Below are 25,000 nucleotides of genomic sequence, written 5' to 3'. Positions count from 1 at the left end.
CGATGATTCCTCCTCTTGGAACTCGATGCGGCAGCGGCAGCGTCGTCATCATCATCATCATCTTCATAATCATCACTGCAGCGCAGCAGACAAGGATCTCTAATAATAAGTCCCCTCCGGCCGCCAGTTGGACGCGGCGCAGGCAACCGAGACGGGTGTATGAAGGGTGGAGAAATCTGAACTAAAACGCCGTGGGTTCTGAACAGATTTATCCAACCAAAAACCACCAGCCTTTTATACCCTCTGCCCTCTCTGCTTCTGTTCGCAGTCCTGCTGCTGGGTGTCACAATCAGGTCCTTCGACAACACCAAATGTTCCTTTCTGAAAGCAGCACTCTGGAGAAGCAGCAGCAGTAGCAGGAGAGAAGAGTGATTTGGAATGGAACGAAATTAAGAAGTTTTGCCTTCAACTACAACCGACCTAGCCCGTAGTGCACGGAAGGTAGTTCCATCTTTAGCAGAGTCTTGCAAGCTAGCTAGAGCTTCAGCAGCAGTAAAAGCATCGAAAACCAGCTCATCGTCGTCGAATGCCCCAGAATGCACCGAAGCGACTCACCACAACCGCCGGGATCGGGTAGTAGTGATGGTGCTGGTGCCTTCACCCCGGCTGCCGATGTAGCCAAAGCCAAGGAAACTAATTACAGCCCGGAATAATGAGACTGTGGGGGAATATTAAAAACCTTTCGCTCCACAACCACCAAACTACTCCGGGACCGGGGCCGCGCTGCCTCTCGATCGCTGGTAGAGCATCGCATCGTGAAGTGGTGTTGAGCCGCCGGGTGCGTTCAACCCGTTCAACGCCCCGAAAATTGCACCACATTAAAAGCAGACCTCATAAAACATGGTTTCATGTCTTGTAGCCAAAGTTTTTGACAAATTAAATATCGCACTCTCCGGGCGCAGCACTGCACGCTGGGCTGGGCCCTTTTTTGGAGCCTTTCTCATCAGCCTCCCAGCCATGCTGCCATCCAGGATAGTCTGCCGCAAGCGATGCGCAAGTTCCTTTCATGTTCCTTCTTTTTGGGTGTCCGCGTTTGTCTCCCCATCTTTTTGCTGTCGATAAATTGGAGTAGCAACGATAGAATCGTCTGTGGTGTTGACACCCGGCGGCAGAGAGGAGTCCAGTATTTGGCGCGCGAGGTGCCAAAGTTTCGCTGCTTCGTCCAGTTATGTTTTGTTTTCGCAGGTCGCAGCAGCTTCCGGCACTGGTTTTGCAGAACTTTTTCCATTTTCACACTTTTGTCGAACTCCACGCGTGGAATGAGAGTTGCGGCAAAGAGCGAAGCGAAAAAGAGAGAGAGAGATATCTAAGGAGATTCCGGGGATTTGTGGTGATGCCAAATTGACAGCGATGCAACATTTTCTGTCTGTCTTCTGTGAAGATCTTGGATCTACGAATATGATATCCCGATACAGGGATCATTTACGTGCGTTAACACGAAGGCATCCTCTCCGTATGAACCCGTTTGTCCGTTGAACCAATTGACCTAGGAACCGAATTAGATTACCAACCAACACGCCACAGCCAACAGAGCAGCAAGAGTGCTTGAAATGGAGGATGTCTGATGCCTGATGCCAAAGCTCGCGTCTCCGTTTTCCTCCAATTATCTTCAAACGTTACCGATGCCAGCGGATACCCCATTTCTGTCTCCGTCTAGACAGAACACTGTTGGTTTAGATGTTGATGCCTGCAGTTGAGGCGTCTCTCGGCTACGCGGCGACTGCTTGCGATCAAAAGTCGCCAAGTTCACCATGTGGTTTACTGTTGGCGCTAGCCATCACACATACACACACAGCATCGTCTTAACATGCTTCTGATATTCATGTTCCAGTCAACACAATGCTCTTGCGATACAGCTTCCTTTGCCATGCCATCACTGTACCGTGTGTCATGTCGAATCCACGATGCAGATACGGACAGCCGGATGTTGACAAAGAGACCTCGGGTCGCGACTATCCTTCCTCTCCTCTTTTTTTTTTGTTTTTGAAGTCGCGGGCTTTTTTTCGCGACATTCGTACACACGGTACACATCGCGAAGCCAACGGAAGGACTCCGAAAAGCATCGGGAAGCAGCCTAAACCTTGGCTTCCTCCTCCTTTCGAACATTCTCCCCCCCCCCCCCCCCCCTTGTACTACCTACAACACTAGAAGTCGGAACCTGAACTAACAAACATAAGGATGTGATGTTTGCGATCTGCCGTCCGTCATCATGCTTCCATGATCCATGGCGTCATCCGCGGGCTTTCTTGTCGTAGGATGTTACGAATGTTCAATTAAAAATTCATCCGCACCGTGGGCGCGCGCGCGCGACCAACGACTGTCGCGAATCGATTCGACAGCTCATAGGAGGACGCGCTGGTACGCGACCTCGCTTGTAGTCATGTACCAGAGAGTGACGGATTCCGCTGCACGGACAAAGCACACACACACACACACACACACACACACACATGTTGCAGCATGGACAATGTTTCCGCGCCTTGGAGCTAGGTCCGCTGACGACACATTTCCATCATTTTCATTATTATGGTCATGGTCATGGCGAGTAGAGGCCCCAACCCGGGGGAATTTGGGAAGAGAGATTATCCCTTTGGGCGTCGTTTTTGGGGGGTCGTTTTGCTTTGGCTTTTGCGCAATGACAGGATATGATGCTTTGGCCCCAAATTGAAGTCCTCCCACCAGCCATTAACGGTTAGCCTCTCTCCCCGTTAGCTAGAGTGACAACTCCTGTCAGGCACAGAGGGAAGGTGTGTCGCTGTTGGTGGGTACCCCCCCTTTCGGCCACAACGATGACGATGCATTTCGTCGTGATGTTCGCCTGCTCCTTTTTTTTACATACCCAGCTCTAGGCTTTGCATATTTTTCCTTCGAACGAAGGAACACACCCCGGAAGATACGTTGGCGAAAACCACGGTTACAGTGTGGCAGGTAGTATGGAGAGTCACATCCAATTATGATCGCGTGTGTCCTCTTATGTGTGTCTGTGTGTACCCCAGGCACCATCACTGTCCTTTACTTCAATTGTGCTGGCCCAACTCCACACTCAACATCTCGCCGTTCAGCGATGTTGCATTCAGGTGCTGGACTCTTCCATTGTGCCGGTATTGTGGAGTAAGAAGAGAACGTCTCTCTCTCTATCTCTCTTGTCTGTCTCTCTCTCTCTCGTTCGCCAACCAAAGCCAAAGGGTATCAAAAAGAGAGAACAGCGCCAAAACGCGAAACTCCTTCGCGCTGCAAAGCGTTCCCCGACAGCGCAGCGCAGAGCTTAGTTCCATTTCAAATTTATGGCGCTTCCCCTCCTCATCTCAGTCTCGGTTCGGAAAGTGGTGGTGCAGTGGTGCATAGTCCCCAAGGGAAGGAAGAGGTTATCCGTGGTCATAAAAGAGCTGGGAACGAGAGCATGGCGGTGTGTGATAACACAGTCACCAGCCGAGCGCGAGCTCTGTTCGCTCTTTTCCTTTCCCAAGGACTGGACCTCGTCGTGGTCGTCGTCGTCTAGCGCCATAAAGGTGATGCTGAAACGTAGTCGTCGTCGTCGTCGTCATCGTCGTTGTGTGTGTTGCCGTCCACCGTGGTCGTTGCAGTCGTCGTGGCCATCGTCGTCCCGTATCTCTACTCGGTTCGTCTCGCGAGCTCGTTGGAGCAGACTCCACGGTTAGCGTTGGGTTCGCGACCACCGCTCGCTCCTCACGCTGGTGGTGGTTGCCAGGGTGGAAAAGCAGCTTAAACGTAGCTGTAGCAGCAGCAGCAGCAGCAGCAGCAGCAGCAGCATCAGCACACAGGCGAACTCTTTTTAAATGTTAATTATAAAAAAAGGAACGAAAGACACACGCGCGCGACAAGGGATGGCACATTAAGCCAACGAGAGGGATAAAGAGCGAGAGAGAGAGAGAGCGCATAACGGAGACCGATAGAGACCGAGACCGAGACCGAGACCGAGAGTATGTTGCACGAATTTGCCATTCAGTGGAAAATATTAATCTCAAGTAGCAACAGCAGAAGCAGAAGCGCCATAATGTGATGTCTGCGTCCCGACAATTAGCGCGCTTTGCGGGAGAAACAGAAGCAGTAGCAGCATCAGCATCAGCAGCAATACCGACGGACCGGCCAGGGCCATCCAGCCAGCCAAGAATCACACACCGCAAAAAGGGTTGGGCAGAAAGGCAACTACTATTTGTACTTTCTAAACGTCGCAAAACAGTGGTAATTGTTTCGGAAAAGTGGAAAATCGTCGCGACATTTGTACCGCTGCCTCGCTTTCTCTCGTTTCGTTGCTCCTTTTGCTCGAAAACCCCCGAAAGGGAGGAGGGAGATGGCAATTTACATATCAATTACGACGATATGAAGGTCCTGGGGCTGGATGCCGCTACTCCCTGGGTGTGTGTGTGTTGGAGGACGACGATTCTGTGTGTGAAATGTAATTCTCTTTGTTGTCTGTCTGTTGTCCGGGGCGTGGGATTTGATTGGAAGATGGAGAACGATGGAGAAATGTGGAAGCTTCTTATTAAATCCCAGTGACTCAACGGGGGATATCTCGTCGTCGTCGTCGTCAACTCGGGGTGCAATCTTGATCGCGCGCTAAACGAGCGCCTTCTGGCCAAGGTTGTCCTCTCCTCTGTCTAGATCCGTAGCCTAGAGCGAGCCATAAAGCCGGCCATCGGCCATCTACAACAAAAGAGGCCCCGCGCGCGCGGTGGGGGTTTCCTTTTTCGGGCAAGCGAAGGCAATTTGGCCACATCCAAACCCGATATAACACACGCCCGTAAATCGCGACCACCACCATCACCACCACCACCACCAGCACATGGCGCTCCGATCTGGATTGTAAATTATTTCTCGCACATCCATAGCCGGAACTGAACTCCGAACGACAAGTTGCTGCTGCTGCTGCTGCTGCTGCTGCTGCTCCTGTCCTGGGATCTACCAAGATCCCCCAATATACGAAACGAAAGACAAAGTGTCTTTTCCATTCGTCGCCGTTGTAGTCGTTGTCTTTGGACTTTTCTCGGGGCCACGGGGGTATGCGCTAGTGGCACAAGATTTATATTTTATTGCATTTCTTTGCCGGCGACGACGGCGCCGTCCGAGAGAACATTCCCGCCGTAGATCGAGGGCATATGCTGAATGAGGAGGGCTCCAAGCCGTGCGATGTGAGCGTGATGGGGTGAAGAGGTCATCACCATCCAGCAGCAGCAGCAGCAACACTATACGCCACGTCACTCTCACTCACGCTGCATAAAACCCACACCACGCAGAAAGGCATTTTATGTTGAATTTGATTTTTGAGCCTCTATGCCATGCACACAATAATGGCCATTCCGTCATCCTCCTCGACTACTGCTGCTGCTGCTGCTGCTGCGCAAATCCGAACCGAAACGACCGGTCCGTCCGGTCGACTCTTGGTCGTTCGTCGGATTTTTATTGATTTGCTTTTCCTATTTCCACACACACACACACACACACACACACACACACACACACACACACACACACACACACACACACACGAGCGCGTACTCCATAACTCCTGTTGGGCCTATTTTTCCGTCGATTTTTCCTCCAGCCCGTGGTCCGGTGATGTGTCTCTGCGTCGCTCGGGGCTCATCAGAGACAGAAACCTGGGGGCCATCGACGACGACGACGACGACGACGAAGGGGTTTTAATCCGTAAATGCAATTGTGTGCAGTTGTGTGTTGTGATGTTCCAAAAGATTCCGGAGAAGAATCGCCGCAAGGGCCACCATGCAGCCAGCAGCCGGAAGTCGGTGAAGGAGCGAAACACAATATCCTCGACCAATCCCCTCCCCCCCTCCCCGGCCAATCTGATCCTCCGGCACTCCGATCCCGCGCGGGCGCGCTATCACCGCCGTCGTCCCGTCGACTTTTTTTTGTGGCTCGAGACTCGGTTGATGGTGTTATCCGTGTTGTTTGTTCCTCGACCTCGACCGTGGCGGCCATGTGCATGCGAGCCAAAGTGCCTGTGTGTAGTAGTGACCAGACGGGGACACGGGGACACGTGGTGGTGGCTGGTGGAGGGGGATTTCATCCAACGAGCCTCGGGGATCGTATTGCGGCGCAATTGAAACATGATTATGCTCTCAACGGACCAGAGAGTCCGCTAGTCCGTCCGGCTGGCCGGCATCCAGGCCCCCCGAATGCGCTCCACTAACAGTCGCTCCATTGCGTGTATATGTGTGAGTGTGAGGATCGATATGTTGTGTTTTCCGTTTCGCTCCTCCTCGCTTCCTCTCGTAGGTTTTGTAGGTTTGGTGGAGTCCGGTGGAAAACGATCCGGATCCCGGATGGATGTGCGATTTCCGATGCGATTAAAGCTTTTCACAAAGAACCGTGCGGCCATCAATGTGCATTTGTGTGTATGTATGTGCGTGTGTGTGTCGAATGAAAAACCCCGAATCTGGTGGCTGCCATCCGGTGGTGGCCAGTGGCCGCACAGTGCAATACTTCCTACCCCCCTCATGCTGCACCCCCACGGCTGCCTGGAAGTTCCACTTTAGCGACCGGGGACCGAACAACCAACCAATCATGCCGTACACTTCTCCCTGTGGCTACCACCCTCTACCTCACCGACAGCAGCACACTTTCCGGCCAAAGAAAATTAACAAAAATCACGTCAAATTCACGCTGATGGCCGGCCGGCCTGAGCAAAGGAAAGCAAAAGAACTGACGCACCACCCTCGGAGTCAGCACTCGGCCGGACAGCAACAGCAGCAACACTAACGTGCGTGTGCAGGACACATGATGGCAAAGGAGTGGCGCGCGCGCGTAAGGGATGAAAAATCAGTCCGCCGTTTGATTTGTTGTTTTTTTTTTTGGTTTTTCCAAGTTTTTTTTCGCGGTTTTTGTGTTGTTTTTGTGTGTTGTTGGTTGTTGGTCCTTGCTCAGTAGCAGCAGGTTCACATGCACATGCTTGGCGGAAACGGACTTTTTAGTGGCCAATCATGAGAGGGAATATTTCAGCAGCAAACATTAATAATAGAACGCGCATTGCGTTCACTCAGCCATGCTGACGCGTGTGTGTGTGTGCGTGTGTGTGTGTGTGTTGTATTATGGATTTGTACTTCGGGATTCTCGAGGTCTTGTTTCTTTTGCTTGCCATTTTGTTCCAATAACATCGGGGGGAAGAGTTTGCGTTTTATTATTTTTTGGCGCTGCAACAGGAATAAAAAGGAATGTAATATATTTTATGGATTGCCTAGCCGGGGAATTAACTGATGCCTCATTCCACACACAACAAACGGACCTTCTCCTCCTGCTGCTGCTCCTGATGCTCCTGCTGCTGGCAATCGCAATCTGCTATCGACGGTTATGTGCCCGGACTGAAAACTAGCGGACAAGACCGACACGCAATAAACGACGCAAAATGCATGCACTGCTGGCTGCTGCTGCTGCTGCTGCTGCTGCGGCTGGGGGCTGACTGCGCTTGATTGAAGCTTTTTGGAGCTGAATTTAATACAGTCTCAAGGGCAGAGGGAGAAACGCAGCAAAAATGGCGATCCCTGGCGAGTAACGAGACTGAATAAAAAGGCGATCCAAAACGCAGAAGCTGCCCGGGAAGAGGATTAAGGATTCCTCGGCGTAAATCGACTCCGGTTGCGTCTCGATGGGCTGGCTGGCTGGCTGGCTGGCTGTTAATACTGTGCTACGCAACGTGTTCTGTAAGGGGAAAAATCCACGAGAAGGGGATATTTCATCCGTGTATCACCGCACCAAGTGTCAACATAATCATTTTCTCTCGGCCGGTCCCACGAGAACGGCCTACCAAGGGGGAAAAGAGAGCAGCAGAAGAAGGACGCCAGAAGGGTCTCTTCTTAAAGAAACGATAATTCATAACTCACTAACCCCTCGGAACAGGAACAAGAGCACACGCACACGCTGGTTCATATGCGCCGTCTTTTGGAAAAACCCCAGGCGCTGCTCTGTCCGGCGGCCATTCGTCGCCGCTGCCGTCGGAAAAGGTGGTGTGTGGGTTAGAGAGGTCACCGTTTGCTGATTATTCCTTACTTCCTTGCGCCAAGGGAGGGCGTAAGAAAGAGCAAACGGGAGAGAGAGTGAGAATATACGAAAAGAACACATCAACCATCATCAGCATTAGCCGCCAGCCAGCCAGCCAGCCAGCCGGTTGTCCTCGATGCCGCTTCCGCCGCCGCCAGCAGCCCGCCACAGTAGCACACAACACAATACCCGGAGAGGCCCCCGAAGGAGGGTATAGGAGATCCGATACGATCGGAGCATAATTTTTCATCCGCTTCTGGTCGGAACCTCATCTGTCGATCGACGACGATGACGACGACGAGGAGGAAGGTGAGAAGCGAAGACAAAAAAAAAAGACAAAAAGGAAAAGAAATCCAGGAAGCGCGCGTCTTAAGGTGACTGCGAGCCGACTTCCAGTTCGCGCACGCACACACACGAACACACACACACAACAGATGTGCGCGTTCCGGAGTTGTGTTGATTGTGGAACAAACAACGAATGTCGCGCGAATGTGTGCGTGTGGTTAGACCGGTCGGTGGGTCGCGCGTGAGGTAGATCCAATTACCATACAAACATCACAACCCACACATCTTACGCCGCACCTTTTTGGTTGGCCTTTTTTACTATGGAGGCTAAACGTAAATAATCGTTCGCCTCGGCGATCCTCTCGCTCGTAAGGCTCCTGTCGATCCTGTCACAAACACACACACACAAACAAAACAAAATATTATATGTATTTATGCGTGGTGCATGTGTGTTTGTGCCGGCAAACTCTCCTATGCTCGATTGTCATTAATGATGATGACGTTGTTGTGTGTTGTCGCGGTAGGTCTCGGGCCGGGCAGAAAATGAAAAACCGGAAAAGCCACGGAGCCTTTTACGCAGGAGGATATTTTTTCCAATAAATTCCCAATCGCGTTTTCGCGATTCCCTCTCTCCGGGTTTGGCTTCCGGTTTATTTAATTATCTGGACAATTTAATGCAATAACTTCCGGATTTTTATACAATTTATCTGTAATGCAGGGCGGGGGATCAGCGAATAATATATCCTCACACACTTCCACGAAGTGGTATTAGCACAAGCCGGTGATGGTGGTATGAGTCACATGACACTCGCACATTCACAAGGCAATAAAGCGAGTCTCCGCTGGACAATCTCCCCGTTTTGGTCCTTCCATTATCCACATTCAAATATGCTCTCTTTAATTAACGACTCCATGTACGGTGGTTCGCCTACAATAAAACCCAATAATTAAAATAATCATAATCATAAACCGCTGCGCATATATACACCCAGCCCAGTACACACGCACACACACACATACACCAGCAGGATTCTAATGCCGACGACATTACGACGCTGGTATTGGTGCCCCCCCCCATTAGGAAGGAGGTGCAATGCGCGTTTGGGTTGTTAGGGTAGTTGTGTGTGCGTTTGGTGTATTTGTGCTGCAATCTATTTACGGACGAGAGATCCTGTTTTTGACAGCTTTTTACGTTTTTACCCCGGTCGGAAGTACCCACAATTCAACCACCCAGCGCCCCAGTCATCCATTCTTTGCTCGGCTATAGACCTATCCATCACCCATTCACCTATTCCTCTTCCTATAGATGGAGAAAAACGGACAGAAAAGAGGAGAGAGGACCTGCTGTTATGAACCATTTCTTTTGGAGCCACCACCCAACGGTCCTTATATACCCCGGGAGCTCAATAACGACGAAGAGAACTATTATTTTGTGGCCATGGATTATGTCATCAACCGGTCGAAGGTGGTTGGTGAGGTGGTTGTTGGAGCTCTCCACGAGGTTGCTCACCTTTCGTGAGCGGAAGAGGGGAGACAAGAGAACCGGAACCACGGAAAATCCCACAGGCCACGAAACCGTGGAAAAGAAATTGCGGCTTCACTCCTCGGGCATGCTACCGATGGTCTGGGCGCAGGCAAGAAGTGAAGTGGAGCTAAGAACATTCGCATACAAGCACACCACCTCACCGGTGGTTCGACCGGCCACAAGACTACACCTACTACCAGCGCAGACCAGACCACACCAGATTAGGCGCTTGGTGGCTCCAATGCTGTGCACATTGACGTCGTCGACGACGACGACGACGCCCTCGACGCTTGGAGCGCACACAGGCGGCTGTCATTATGTTCGGTGGGCCCCTCTGCCTCGGTAGGGGACACACACACACATTGGCCAGACCACATCGAAGCAAACAGCAACGAGCACATACATACAGGGACACCTGGCGACCAAATACCACACCATCACTAGACCAGCAACCAGGAGTGGCAATGCAGCAAGAGAAAGAAAGGAAGGAAGAAAGGAAAAGGGAGCGCGCGCGCAGCAACTAAAGAAGGACGAAGAACCGAAGAAAAGCCTCCCCTCTTCACTCGTTTATCGTTTGGCGAAACAGAAGAGGGAAAACGAGGAAAAAAATGTCCAAAATCCCCTCTTACATCAAACCGGCATGATTCAAACTAAGGCCGACAGAAGTTTGGAGTCGTCGAGGGAAAGAAGAAAGACGTACGTAAAGGGATAAACCCCCGTCCGGCCACACTTGCTGCTACGGGTTGGTCGGTTTGGTGGACCTCAAATTGAGTTTTCCTCCCCAAAAAAAAAAAGAAAAAGCATAAAGTATTGAGGTGGAATATAAGAAAAATTGTTTTCCCCTTCAGGCCACCAGGTACACCCTCCGACCATTTTCGGGGGCCCGGGGATCAACTGGCCATCAACAACCATCGGTGAGGTGAGCGTGCGCATTATTCCATCATCTTTCTCTCTCCGCTGACGGTGGAAACTGACGGAAGTAGCACCGCGACCGCGTCTGAAGCTTGGTCTCTTCATCAACTTCTTGGATGGAACCTGGGCAGAAACCCGGATAGGACTCCGTGCACACGAAATGCATCGACAGCGCGCGGGAAAACGAAATTACGAAACTTGAAACTCTGGACCTCCCTCTCTTCATCTCTCTCTCTCCTGACCACCACCAGGACCATATTGCAGAACACAAGGTCCGCGCCGGGCTGCGGCAATGAAATTTGGTTTCCATATTACCGGGCATCATATTTTTAGATTAATTCCTAACGAATGGAAAGTGCTTGAAATTGCATTTTGCAAAAAGTTAATCCACCATCCCGGACCAACCGACCGACCGACCGACCGACCACATCCAAGGTCCCACTGGAGCAATTTCGAGTAGATCCTCTCCGAGTTGATCCTTGGCAACGACGACCTCGTTTAATCCGTTCTCTGCCGGGGTTCACCAGCACCACCAAGGGGGATGTGGCCATGTTGTTGGCTTGTTGGTCCGGGACAGTCCGTCGTGGTAACACTTCCGGAAGCAGGTTCGTTCAGGGGAAGCAGAATAATGTAAAAATAATACACCGATAGAAAAAACGTTTCCTCGGATTGAGGATGAGCTGGCAAGTTATGGCTCGATAAGCCACTACACACCTTCTCCCTTGTGTTCGGACCTCCACTGTTCTACAAAAGCCAACCCTTCGGTTTTAAATAAGATTCCGGGTTAATGTGTGGAGCAAGTGTGCCCGGGACAAAACAAACGGGCCCTCTCGGTACAAACCTCGGTGCAGTAGTAGTCGAGAAGGTCAGGACAAATGGCTTTTAATTATACTTTTTGGGAATTCCAAAACCAAACACACATTACACACACATCCCCCCCCCCCTTCTTTGGGGGAGGTTGGATGGTGCGCCTTGTCCTTGTCTTGTGGCTTGTGTGGTTGAGGCGCGCGCACTGAGGAAGCAGTTAAAAAGGACATTCCAATTCCGGCAAGCACAAAACACATACACAGAGACTCCCTGGCTGGAGTGCTTCTGCAGCAAACACTCCAAGGAGTACTGCCTCCCTCATGCTTTCCTCATCTGTGGATCCTGATGTTGGTGCAATAGCGCAAATGAATTGTTCCCGACCAGGAAACCTCCGCAGAGAACTGGCCTCGTGTGTGTGTGTGTGTGTTGTGTAAGGCTTTCGCTTGCTGTACAGCCCAGTTGGGGCAATGGGCAATGTTATTAATTGCTGCATACTTTACGGTTCTTGGACAACCGAGATACAGAACTAAAAAGAGAGAGAGAGACACATACAGAGAGAAAGAGAGAGAGATGGGACTTTTGCTATCTTTCCCATTCGCCATTGGAGGGAGAGCATGTTTTACAGGGGCCGGGGATGGACCAGAGTTCTGCACCCCGCACACACACACATACACACCTCGCAATCCGCTCTCGAGTTGCAGATGATGATGTAGCTCTTCATTTCACTCGGGTGGAAGTGTACGAGGTAGGTGTTTGTGGGGGGTTGGTTTTTGGAGAATATTTTTCGGACAAATTGCGACTGGCAGCCAGGCAACCAGGCCAGGCCAGGCCAGGCCGGACCAGTGGCACCGGCGGAGAGGGTAGTCGACGGCTCTGGGTTAAAATTAAATTGCTACACGAAACGTGCCCGGCAGAACGGGATCGAAACGAGAGAATTCTTCCAACGTACGCCGAGGCGAAAGGGGAACGAACGGGGCAAACAAGGAGAATGGGCTGTGGCCGCAGCATCATGTTGTTCGCTAGCAGCAGCAGCAGCAGCAGCAGCAGTAGTAGTAGCAGAGACATTTTGCTCTGCCAGAGAGTTATTAAACAGACCTCAGCGAGCGCGCCATCGCGCCAATGTGAGTGTTGACGGCTCATCGGGGGAGTCCGGGCGAGGTTGTGGGACGAGGCAGCAATGTGTATGTTTCCTCACCTCCTTTCCCTCTCTCTCAACTATCCATCCCCTTCCTTTCTGAATACCGTTCACAATGAACATTTCGCTATCGATTGCCGCTTCATTGAAGCACGGAATCCGGCTGCTGCTGCTGCTGTTGCTGCTGCTACCGTTGCTGGTGAATGTTGTGGATCGAGGGGCCGGAGGGGGCCCAAGGTACAACATTGCACGCCATTTGCCACCGACAACATTGCCACCACCGCTTCGTCGCTCGTCATCTGGAAAACATCGTCGGAATTCGTTTTCCCCCCAAAAAACACACCCGAGCTACAGTTCGTCAATGATCTCTGGGGCCACCAGTCACCAGGGTGGTGGTGGTGGTGGTGGTGGTGCTGGCCGGGGAGAGAGGTGCATGGTGGTGGTGGTGGTGCCGGCCGGGGTGAGAGGTGCATGGTGGTGGAGGATGAAATATTGGAACCGAGGGGCAGGAAAGGGACCATAATACCAATTTTTGCAATCCACATTCCACGTTTCCCTCTCTGGGTCTGGGTAACACGCATCACACACACATCCACACACACACACATAGCCAGGCCCCATATCGAGGAGAAACCGGACGAGCCCTCGTACACACATTATTAATTCTTAATTAAGTGCTTAACTGGGACCCTTTTTTGTTGTTGCTGCCGCTGCTGCTGCTGCTGCTTTCCGGTATGTTCCGGTTGGTGGAAGAAGGGGATGAAGAGGAGGCGCCGGACTCGGCCGCCAGGCGCATCGATTGTTGTGCAATTTGAAATGCAATCGAAATTATATTATTGTCTAATTGAATTCGATAACCCGAGGCCGCGGAGTTGTGGCGCACACAAAAGTGTTTATCCTTCCAATTATGCTGCGTAAAGTTTTTTGGTAGAGAAAAATTTGGGTAAACTCGAGCTCGCCGACCGGACACACATGCCACATGTGTGTCCACACACACACACACACACGGTGGAATGAAGAGGTACCACCATCCAAGGACCATAAAATGCTGCCTTCGCATAAGCCAAGAGCCATGCCATAAATGGCAGAGAAGAGACAGAGAAGAGAGGAAGATAGAGAGGCCAATCGAAGGGAAAAAGGTCTCCGGCTCTATCTCCCGGGGACCATATTTCGTAAACAAACCCATCGACCGGCGTCGTCGTCGTTGTCGGAAAAAATATGTCACACATTCGAGGGTCCCACTCTCAGGGTCTCCGGCAACCGCGTGCGACACCCTGTGCCTGATGGGATGGATGGAACATGGTGAAGGCATAAAAAGTCGTCTCCTCACGACAAAGCAAGGCGCGAGATCAATGGTCTTTCTATCCAGAGCACATCAACACACAGTCGGCAATGGCAGCGGCAGCGCCAGCAATCGATTATACGTTGAAAGCGACCCAAGAGGAGAGGGCGCTAGATGAGCGCCATGGGATGGCAGCTGTGAAAATGCTGCAAACTGCAGCAGTAGCATCCGGCATCCCCCGGAGTTCGGCTGTTTGTTTATCTACAACTTCCCAACTAGCCTCCGGGATCCGATCCGATCCGATCCCGTTCGATCTGCTGAGCTGCTGAACGACGACACATCCGACGAGCGACGGTGACAAACAGTGAAAGGTTTTGTTAGAGTAATAGGGCTGTGAACGCGCGCGCGCGCGCGCGCCCGAGCATTTGTCTTACCACAACTTCAGACTCCACGAAAAGGACCATATAGCCACGCAAATTCCATAGATTGGTCCCCTCGGAGTCGGAGTCGGAGTGTGTGCTGCTGCTGCAGCAGGTTTGAAATTGCCTCGATAGTTATTTCGCCGTTTGTTTACTTTTTCCAACACTCCTGACTGATGGCGCGCCTCTTGCTGCGATGCTGCTGATGTTGCAGTTCTTCCTGTTCACGAGTTTATTGAGCGTTCGGTACCGGAGAAGTGCGGGTTTTAATTGGAAATGGCTTTCTTCACAGTGGTCATACGGTATTAGAAGGAGCTTATTGTTTGATTTAAAGTCCAGCGACTCGAAGCCGAATTTGTGCTGCAACGTCACGCGACACAAACTCATGTTCATCTTCTTTTTATACTTATTAATAAACTTATTAACTTCATCCAAGAAAGTGATATCAGCCATAGCAAGCGATAATTTCTCAAGTGGGATCAGTAGTCACAATTACATAATGTGCATAGAATAGTGCTGCACGATCAAGAGTTGGTGTCGCGTCGCGTGGCTTTACGAATTCGTCGACATCGAGTCACTGTAAGTCTGTTGCATCGCTGTTTTGACAACTTCATCCGAGTGCTGCACAGGGTGGCCCATAGTACTAGCCAATAAATAGGAAAACAAATAAATTAATCGAAACACAACACAATCCGCGCGAGTTATGAAATGGGTAGCGCCTGTGTAACGCGCGACCTACACGGGCGCGAGAAAGCTGAAAATGAGATGAGAATGAAAAAGTTGAGAATGTCAAATCCCATACAAATGGAAATGTAAAGATACAAGTAGGCTGTCACAAATGTATGGGATTTGACATTCTCAACTTTTTCATTCTCATCTCATTTTCAGCTTTCTCGCGCCCGTGTAGGTCGCGCGTAAAGCGCGCGCCCAGCTCGCGATCGTGTGTGCAATAACGAACGAATTGATTAAAATAATTACTCTGCGTCCCACGAATATAATGCGGATCCAATGCAGGGCGCACTGATGCTGGTGCACCGGCAGCCGCAGCCGGCGCCGAGCGAATTGTTCAAATTTAATCAACATCTGCATTGAAATAATAACAACCCCTCTTCCACCTCCTCGCAGGACCACGACCACACCCAAAATATGCTTCCCAACCGAAATAGTGCTGCTGCAAATGGTTAAAAATAAGATTTTCGTCGGCCGGATCGATGTTCCAGGAAGTTCCGTCTGCCCACCGGCGCCGTCTACCCACACACACATGAAACCAACCCACGGTACCACCCAGTAGTGTGCACCAGAGCACTCGAGCTACTTACTTGATGTTGGGCTTTGCTTTGTTGATCATCATTTCGCACTGCGGACAGTACTGCTCGGTGCGCAAGTGTTTCATTATGCAGCTGTGGCAAACTGTTAACGCATAGACGACGACGACGACCAACCAGCCAGCCAGTCAGCCAGTACCAATAGTAGTTGTTTGCGTTGACCGATCCGAATGCCAGGCGATGTGTTGCAGTTGCAAGCAATGAAACAGAGAGAACGAGAGAGAGAGAGAACGAGAAAGGTTTGATTAGTGTTTTGAAATCAACAGCGACAAGCAAGCGGGCGTCAACGAGGGTGTTACGAAAGGCGGTGGGGTATTGGCTGCAAAAAAAAAGAGGAGGAAATAAATAAAAGCACACAACCACACACAACAGCACACAGAGACGCGCACAGAAGCTGGATGGCGAAGGAAGGTAAACAGTTCGCTTTAAGGCCCGTGCAAAACGTGCGCCTAACAACGCGCCTCCTCTTGGCGGCGCTGACATCGCTGACGATAAGGCACAGAAGGAGAGGAAGAGAGGAGGAGGAGGGGCTCGCCGTTTGACGCTGTCATCAACCGTTCGCGAGCGAGTAGTGTGCAACAACGCGAGTGCGAGGATAGGTGCAGTGTGAGTGCACGGGGACCTCGACGTCATTATAATTAAGGACCGTCATCATCATCATCGTCATCCGCCACCGGTAAGGTGACCGTCCTTCTAGTCATGTTGATCAGCGTTGCGTGAGGGACGACGACGGCCGCGGCTTCCCCATCTCTCTCGCTCTCCCCTTCTTTCCAACCGCGCTGACCAGCTGCTGTCAAGCGAGACTGCATTTTGGGCACCTACTACGCGCTCACACACACACACACACCGGTCCCCGTGTCGAACGCCTGCTTGTCAGTCAGTGGCAACCACCACGCAACGGGTTGATGTTTAGTTTTGTGGTCTCCTCTCTCGCTCTCGCTCACAATATGCATCTCTCTCTCTTTCCCGCTCACTACGCAGGTTGTGTGACGCATGTTTTTGTTTTGAACACAACGGCGACGGTCCCTCTCTCGTTTCGTTCGTTCGTTCGTTCGTTCGTTCAACGACTGCGCCCAGGGTTGGTGGGGCCGGATGGATGTCGGATGTGTGTTTCGGTAGCAGCAGCAGCAGCATGTGATGTGTTGGAGATAGAGTGTCCCTATTTGTCCATCCTGCCCGATGGGTCAACAAAGTGTGTCTGCTGCCCAGAGCCCCAGTGGCTAGTGCGCCTTTGACAGTTCATCAGTGCAGCGCCTCCTGTGTGTGGAAGTTGTGTGCGGGGGGTGCATGTTGTTCATCAAATCATTCCCCATCGACCAACCGTGTCTAATTGGAAAAACGAATGCTATAGCCACCCGGGAAAGGGATGATGGTGGTGGTGGTGTGATGGTAAAATGGGGTAGCGCATACTACGTTACTTACACGAATGTAAACACTCGACGATCGTCGTCGCATCGATCAGGTAACCCTTGCAGAGGTTGCAAGTAATGCAAGGGTTCACCGTGCTCAACTGGGCATGGCTTGGCCGGTACGGTGACAGCGGCCTGGCCAGATAGGACGAGAGGGCCTTCGCCGTGGACGAAGTCGATGTGACCGACACCGACGACGACGACGACGACGACGATGACGACGATTCCGTGACGTCATCACCGGTCGTCTCATTGGTGGGTGGTGTCGTCGATGTCGGCACCACGACGGTCGAGTCCTTCCCGGACATTACCGAAGCGGCCGACACCGCCACCACCACCATCGGTACTACTGGTTGCTGCGAGGGTGGTGTAGCGTTTGTGCTGCTGCTAACCACCTTCGCTAGCGGCGTTCCTTCGCTGGCAAGTTCCGTGCTGGCCGAGGGTGAACCCCCTGCCAGGACGTCCTCACTTGGGTTCGGTAACAGCACCATACTGCTGCTCCTGCTCCTTCCTCCTGCTCCTGCTGCTGCTCCTGGTTCTGCTTCTGCTACTACTGTTGTTGCTGTTGATATGCGGTGCGGATACGGGATAGGGGAATTGCTTCACCGATTCACCGAATCCCTAATCCCCTACGAAATGATGATGAGGATGATGAGGCCGGTGGTGATGCGGCGTCCCATGCTGACGGCAGCGGACAATGTTGCGTACCAACCGCGGCACTTTAATCCACAGGAGTAGTGCCGAGTGCAGTTATATCCAGGGTAATGCACGGTGTGATGATGTCGGCCGGGGCCAGACGCACTCTCTCATATCACACTTTACACGTCTCACTGTTCACACCGCCACTCCGCCGTTGCTATTCTGCTGATGCGGCTGCTGCTGCTGCTGCTGCTGCTGCTGACGATGATGATGATGATGATGATGCTGATGCTGATGCCAGCATGCAACGGGGCCTTCTATTATGCTCTGCTTTTCGTTTGCCACTTTCCCCCTTTTCCTTGCTTCTTCGCATTCACACACAGGGGCACCACAAGCACAGCGCACACACACACACACACACACAGTAGGCTTTTTCTTTCTCTCTTTTCGCACGCGAACTTCTTCTGCACAAAACTTATTTGTTGCTCCCGCTCTGCTTTCCACTCTGCTTCGTACACGGCCTTAAAAACGTGGTTTCTTCTTTGCTCTGCTTTTTCGCTTGTTTGCCAACGAACATAAACTTTGCGAATTTTTCACTAACTTTTCGCGAATTTGCTCCTTTCGAAAAATCACCACAAAAACACCACTTCCAAAATAGCCGCTGACGATGATGTCGTTTGCAAAATATGTTACCGGATCGATGAGGAAGGAACCACTTTAGGGCACTTTGATTGCACCGCGCCACCAAGAAACTACAATTCAACCTCAGCAAGCAACCACAGCAGGCCTCCCTCCACCGCACAACACACGATTGAGATGCCGCTAACTGCTTCTTCTTCTTCTTCTTCCACTTCTTTTCCGTTATTATTCCAACAATTGCGGCCGCTGCCGCTGCTTACGACGTCGACGACGACGACGACGACGGCGATGATCGCGCGCGCATTTCAACGCTCAACCGCGGTGCTAGCGGGAGAGGTAGAGGAAGTTGCTTGGTGTGGGTAACGTAGCGCCTATTCCACACAACAGGCAAGGGTAGGCCGGCCGGCCTGCCAAGCGTACCGAGAGAACGGCGAGAAGAGAAACGCAGGCGCTCCCTCCGCTCCCTTGCTCGCTCACACTTACTCGCAGCTGCTACCACTTCTATGGCTTGACACACGCGCGCACACGCACACACACACGAACACAAATTGCCCGAGTCCACGAGAGATTGAAGATGAAACCGACCGACCGAACCGAACACACCGAATACCGGAGATAAAGCGCCACGGCGGACGGCGATGCGCGCTCTTCGAGATCCGAAGTAAGAATGAAGCGATGAAAAAACTGAACCGAACGGGCGACCTTTGCTGTGCCAGTGTTCGTGTGCACATGCGCGGCGAGACGGCGGCCACGAACACAGCGATACATAGTACAGTCCCCCCCCCGACTAACGGCGAGTTACTGAGTGACCTTTAAACCCGAATTTTACTGATTAAATGGAACTAGTTTACCTCTCTACTCTTTTCAAATAGATTTATTTACGTTGCAGCATACATTACAACGGGTTTTATAATCAAAAATGTAAAAATAGTGACTTTTGGGTCACTCAATAACGTTTACTTTATTGTTACCCTGTGTTTTATGTGTGCGAGAGAGCGTGAGTTCTTCTGAGTGGAAAATATTTATGTACAAGGCGCCCACTCTTGCTTTTGTATTGCTGGGGTTGGAAATACATAATAGCACGACTCGGGGGTTGGAAATATATAATGCCACGCACACATCGTTCGCTCGTTCGTTTGCTCTCGGTCTCTCGCTCTCTTTCTCTCTCCTTTCTTTCACTAGCGATGAGATTATAATAAATTAGAAAAAGTTGGAAACCTTTTTTTCTTTCCCTCTCTCTCTGCCTCTGTTTATGAATTGCCAAGGGGGACACATGAGAAGCAAGCCTCCTGCCAGCATTGAATATGCCGTCGTTTACGTCGAGCATCATCGTGATCAAAGATCTGCTGTTGCAGCTGATGACGATGATGATGATGTGCGGTTGTCTTCACCGATGCTTGGCTAGGCTAGGACCATGTAATAAATAATTTTGCCGCTGATATTCAAAGAAACTACCTTCCCCACACCCTCCCTCCTTCCCTACCCTTCGATCGGCTTGACATACTAATCAACTAACGTGCGGCTCGAGGGTCACAGCTGCTCCGGTTCTTTTTGGGCAACGACAACGGGCAAATGAAAATCAAACCCCGTCCGAACCGAGCGCATGAAACGTGAGCTTTACATAACAACTCATGCGTGCCCCCTCTTCCCCCTCCCCTCAACGCTCTTCGTGTAGGAATCGTGTTTTGGTGCTCTGGCAGGCTTGCTCTACCTAACTGTTGCTGATGCTGCTGCTGCTGCTGCTGCTGATGGTGCTGGTGCTGTTGTACATAGGCAGCCGGAATCGCCGCTGAAACCTTCGCCGCAACGACGTTGCCTGCTGAGCGCGTAGGCAACCCCTCGTTAAAAAGGGGGCCGCAAAATACATAGTAACACCAGCGTACGACGACGGCAACGACGATTTCGTTTACGTTGCTTCAAGTCTCTCTTTTTCTCTCTCTCTTTCTCTCGACGATTTTGCTGCTGGTGGTAGCTCAATGAAAAAAAAGGTTCCTCGGCATAGCGTGTGTAAATGCTCTCAACAACCCGGTTTGGACCCTCCGTGAGACGAGAAGCTCCAAAAAGACGCGCCAAAACTGCGTTCGCTTGGCCCAGAATCGTGTATTTTATGTACTCGGGCTCTCACTGTACCTCTATCTCTACCTTACCCTCTACGGCTAAACGATGCTTACATACCGCTCCGTCTCTCACTCACACTCTCGCGTTCATTATAATAAATTAGAAAAAGTTGAAAATCGTCTTTTTTTTCTACTTCCTGTCCTCTGTCCTTCGCTCCTTCCTACGTTATGCTACCAAGTATCCTGAATGAGATGTGGTTTCTTCGAAGTCACCATTCGGTTCCATGATCATATTTTAATAAATAATTATGCAGATGTTATTCTAAGAAATAGATAAAAGACTGAAATAGGCCCGCAACTCACTGTTCGCTATTTTTTTTAATAAAGAAACTTACATTAAAATGTGGAAACGTAAATAAATGTACTTGGGAAAGGATGACTGGTGAAAAAGTTACATTCAATCAGTAAAAATCGAGCCTGAAGGTCACTCAGTAACTCACCGTGAGTCGGGGCGGCCTATTTCAGTCTTTTACCAAGAAATGCCCCTCGCCTTTCCCCGTTTCCCTTCTTCCACGACCAACGACAAGCCCCGCTCACACTCACACCACTCGCAAACGCCAGCACTCACCGAAAATGCCTCGTGTAAAGTATTGTGTGTCCGCAGGGGTAGTAGTGTGGGTAAGCGTTACGTTGAGACGACGGGGTGTTGAGAAAAGGGCCAAAAAGTAAATAAAAAGCTGAATGAAGCGAAATCAGGCAACCGTTGTAGTAAGCCAAGCGAGAGGGGTGCCCCCCAACTGCTGACGGTTTTAACAAACGCACAGCATAATGCTGTGCGGCTCCCCTTGGGGTGCTTGGATCACTTTTCTTTGCGAAGTTTTGAGCATTATTACCCCCCGACAGCACCATCACCACCACTACCACGGTCGGTTGTTACCCCTGCTCACACTCACACCCCGAAAGATGCGTCCGCGTTGTGTGCGTGTTGTGTGCCTCCGGGGAGGATTTGAACGATTTTTTTTCCTGCCACACAAGGAAGGGTGCGTCCGCCGCGGCCGTAGGCCCGTAAATGAAGCGAGCGCGTGACGCGTTTATCCCGCCTGCTCGGTTTCTCCGTGGCCTCGGCCCGGGTTCCCCAGCAACGGGTTCCAAATTCATTTATCTGTCCAAAGCGCTACAAAAAAAAGGAAAGAATAGAAGGCAGCATCCGCCATATATCCTATTTCCATTATTCGATTGGCAAGGTTGAAAAGATTGCCCGAATGGCGGCTTGTCCCGTCCGCGCTCCGACCGGACTACCGTGTCAAGCTGTGCAAAGAAGCAACCACGGCGCAATCCCATTTTCGCGCCCCGCACCAGTTTGTGTGCCATAATAAAAATAGAAACCGGTGAAAACCAAAAAAAAAAAGCAATGGCCAAGCAGCATCGGCCTGCGTGACTAGCGACGATAGCCGGGGCCCGTGGCCCGTGGCCGCGGTGCGATGACATGTTTTATGCGTCAAACCACCACGTCCGCGGAGGTCACCGGTCGGTCTCTAGCAGCTTCCGGCCACACACACGCGTGGCCTAACGGTCCGGAAACATGTCTAAATCTATTCACGAGCATCCACTACCACCACCCGACCCCGACGACGATAACGCCGACTACGACGTCACCATCAAGAGCGCTGCGAGGCTGCTAAAAACCGCAAATTTCCGTCCCCCCAAAAAAGGGACACGCCAGACGGGGTGCGTGCGTGACGCGGTTCGGTCACGGGCTTTTCCCCCCTTCCGACGAAAACTAATGCCACTTGGAGCGAAAGGTTGAGTAAAGGTTTTTGGTCGCCGTTCCAGCAAAAACCGGTGTGTCCGTCCTACGTCGTCCCTTTCGGGCCCGCCATTTTATCTCGCAGTAGCAGCAGCAGCAGTAGCAGCAGGATCGGTGCCTAGTGCACCAGGTTGTTGGCAGCTTGGCCACAAACGCTGCTGCTGCTGCTGCTGGCCAGGGTTCGCGGGAATCGCTCCCGGGGGCGATTGACGCACACGCTGACGCACCAGCCGCCGATGTGCATCGAATGCAACGCCAATGCCGCCACTCGCTGTCACTTGATGGCAGCGCAATGCAATCGGAGCAGGACCGGCGGTGGTCCAGGCGAAGGTTCCGCCATAGACGCGGGCGACACACCAAATCGATGCGATCGATTGTGGCCAGCGCCGGAAGGCACGTAGCGCGTATCATGATCCACGCGGTTCACGTCCATTCCGGTCGGTTTGGTTGGAGCGGCCCGGTTGGCGATTTTTGGCGATATTTAGACAGCGGCCTCCACTGCGACCGCCGCCCGGGAAAGCGGGGGGTAGGGAGGGTGTCCCGGGGTTTAGCTTTTGTGTCAATCGTCGCTGTGGCCTGCCGGCGGTGCATTCGCCGGTGGTGCTGCATCGGGCACTGCAGGTGTTTAACAATGGCAATCCCATCACGACAGCAACGTGAACCCCGGCCATGATGACGATGATGCCGACGACGACGACGACGACGATGTGGACGACGTGGACAACGTGAACGACGATGATGAAGTGGCGGTCGTCCATTCGCTCGATTGGCCTCCAGGGGGAAGACCACCACCAAACGTTGGGCTCGAGCACGCAGGGCGATGACTACGCGTAAGATCGAAGTCCTTTTTTCGGCCTACCGGCCGGCTGCCCAGCGAAGCCTGTGTTTGGTCAGCGGTTTGATGAAGTGGACCTCTCCGGCAGTGTCCAGCAGTGTATCCTTCACTGTCCGTCTTCTTCACAGTGCCGTTCACATGCGGTACGAGGGAGGGTGGGGACGGGTCTAGGTCCCATTATTTGGAGAGCAAATTGACTGAAGAGCTTACCGCTGGAGCTGATGGGCTGGCGTGATCCGGTCACCGCGCGGCGGGGGTATCGCCGATAATCTAGAAGGAGATGACTTCATTATCCTGCCGCCGTACGCCTGCGGGTTGGCCTGATCGGAAGTATGATAATGCCGAATGGGCGTGTGCGGTTGACGCGAGAGCGTACGCGCGAAGGGAATTATATTTTATACCTTTGGCCGGCGGGCAGCCAGTGGATCAAACCCGGATACACTGGCCGGATGTAGCTGGTTTCGTGGAAGGGAAAGCGTCACTTCTTTCAACCGTGCCTAGAGCCAAGCCATCGATGGATCGTCATGTGCCGGGTGATGTTTGCCTTTCATTACTGTTGCAGGATAGATAGTGACCTTCCATTATTTGACCTGCGGGTGTTTTTGAGTGGCTGTAGTTGTTTCGCTTTTTTTCTGGCAGATTCCCACGAGCAAACGAATGTAGCAAATGTTACGGTTTGTTTAAAAATATTGTTCCGGAACAGTTAAGCAAAACAGGAACAGTTGTTTGAAGGTGCTTCTGCAATCTACAATACGAATAGGATGATTAAGATGTGTTTGTATTGCATTTGCGGGGCCCTATAATCCACTGTAATGCATCAAATAAACTTTCAATATGTAGTTCGCCGTTAATGTGGCCCCTAAAGTAGTGTAGATTCGGTTCCATTATGCAGATTTTGCGATAAGACATTTATGAGTTTGGGTTTCTCTATGCACAAAGCCCCTATTGTAAATCGTGCATGTTTGAGAATAGACTGCTCAGACTAATAGACTTATATTCATAAAATTTTGATTTATTGAACCTTGAACAAATCTAACTCCAAAAGAAAAGAAAGCAACAGATATGCGTTTTAGTAAGCAGAAGATGTACAGTAAAAGTAACAAATGTTAAAATATGGTCGATTTGGGTAAAATAATCCCCCGATTTTTAAGGATTCAGGGAAGGACAATCAAACTTAAGTTATTAAAATTAAGATGTTCAGCAAAAACGGTTGGCATTTGATTAGAAACCGGCATTCCCATACAAAATATACTTCTCTTCTCCTAGAATTAATTATTAAGGCACCTTTACTTCGCAATGATATGCGTCCTATCCAATCTGTTACCCTTTGAAGGTTTACTGTAAGCTTCCGAGAAACCACCTTTATCATTACATGTGCCGAAGGACAGCATATTGTGCGATCAGATTGCAGTGCATGACATGACTTCTGCAGACGACATTACGGCCCCGAGCTATGTATGAGACCATCGCCGATAGTATTGACATTTGTCTAGATAGTATTGACATTAGCACGACTGAACAGTCATTTCGCCTTCCTGCATTAGTTTACCGGCAGCGAACGTGTTTCACTGCCAACGTGTTACACTCGACATTAAAGCATAAGTAAGGCAATCAAAACATTTATTCACAAGAAGAGTGACTTCGAAACATGCTGCATTGCGCGTGTGTTCAACAAGACGGTTCCGCTCGCGTATTAGAAAAGCATTCGGGGCGCATTTCAATGAAGAACACATGATTAAATACCAAAACGCGTAATACATAAGCTCCCACCACCTCCCACCATCCCATCAATGCGGCAGGAAATGCTCGGATGGATGCTCCTCCCGGAGCACAATCTTGCAATCAGCATCAGCAGACAATGTACACGGACGCAGGCAATGCTGTGCAAGCTTCTTGCTTAAATGCGCCACG

General features: G+C 51.2%; 1 protein-coding gene across 1 annotated transcript in view; it reads right to left on the bottom strand.

Annotated features, from left to right (window-relative positions):
* LOC125957298 (polycomb group protein Psc) overlaps nucleotides 1-19,016 on the bottom strand; it is a 27,162-nt gene extending 8,146 nt beyond the window's left edge. Inside the window, exons 1-2 of the mRNA XM_049689905.1 lie at nucleotides 17,126-19,016; nucleotides 15,698-15,788 (exon numbers count right to left, since the gene is read on the bottom strand). Of these exons, the coding sequence (XP_049545862.1) occupies nucleotides 15,698-15,788; nucleotides 17,126-17,603 (569 nt within the window). The 5' untranslated portion in view covers nucleotides 17,604-19,016. The remainder of the gene's footprint in view (nucleotides 1-15,697; nucleotides 15,789-17,125) is intronic.
* Nucleotides 19,017-25,000: the final 5,984 nt, after the last annotated feature.

Source organism: Anopheles darlingi, chromosome 3, assembly GCF_943734745.1.
Source record: "Anopheles darlingi chromosome 3, idAnoDarlMG_H_01, whole genome shotgun sequence".
Classification (NCBI taxonomy): Eukaryota; Metazoa; Arthropoda; class Insecta; order Diptera; family Culicidae; genus Anopheles; species Anopheles darlingi.
This window is presented reverse-complemented; position numbering and strand designations above follow the sequence as displayed.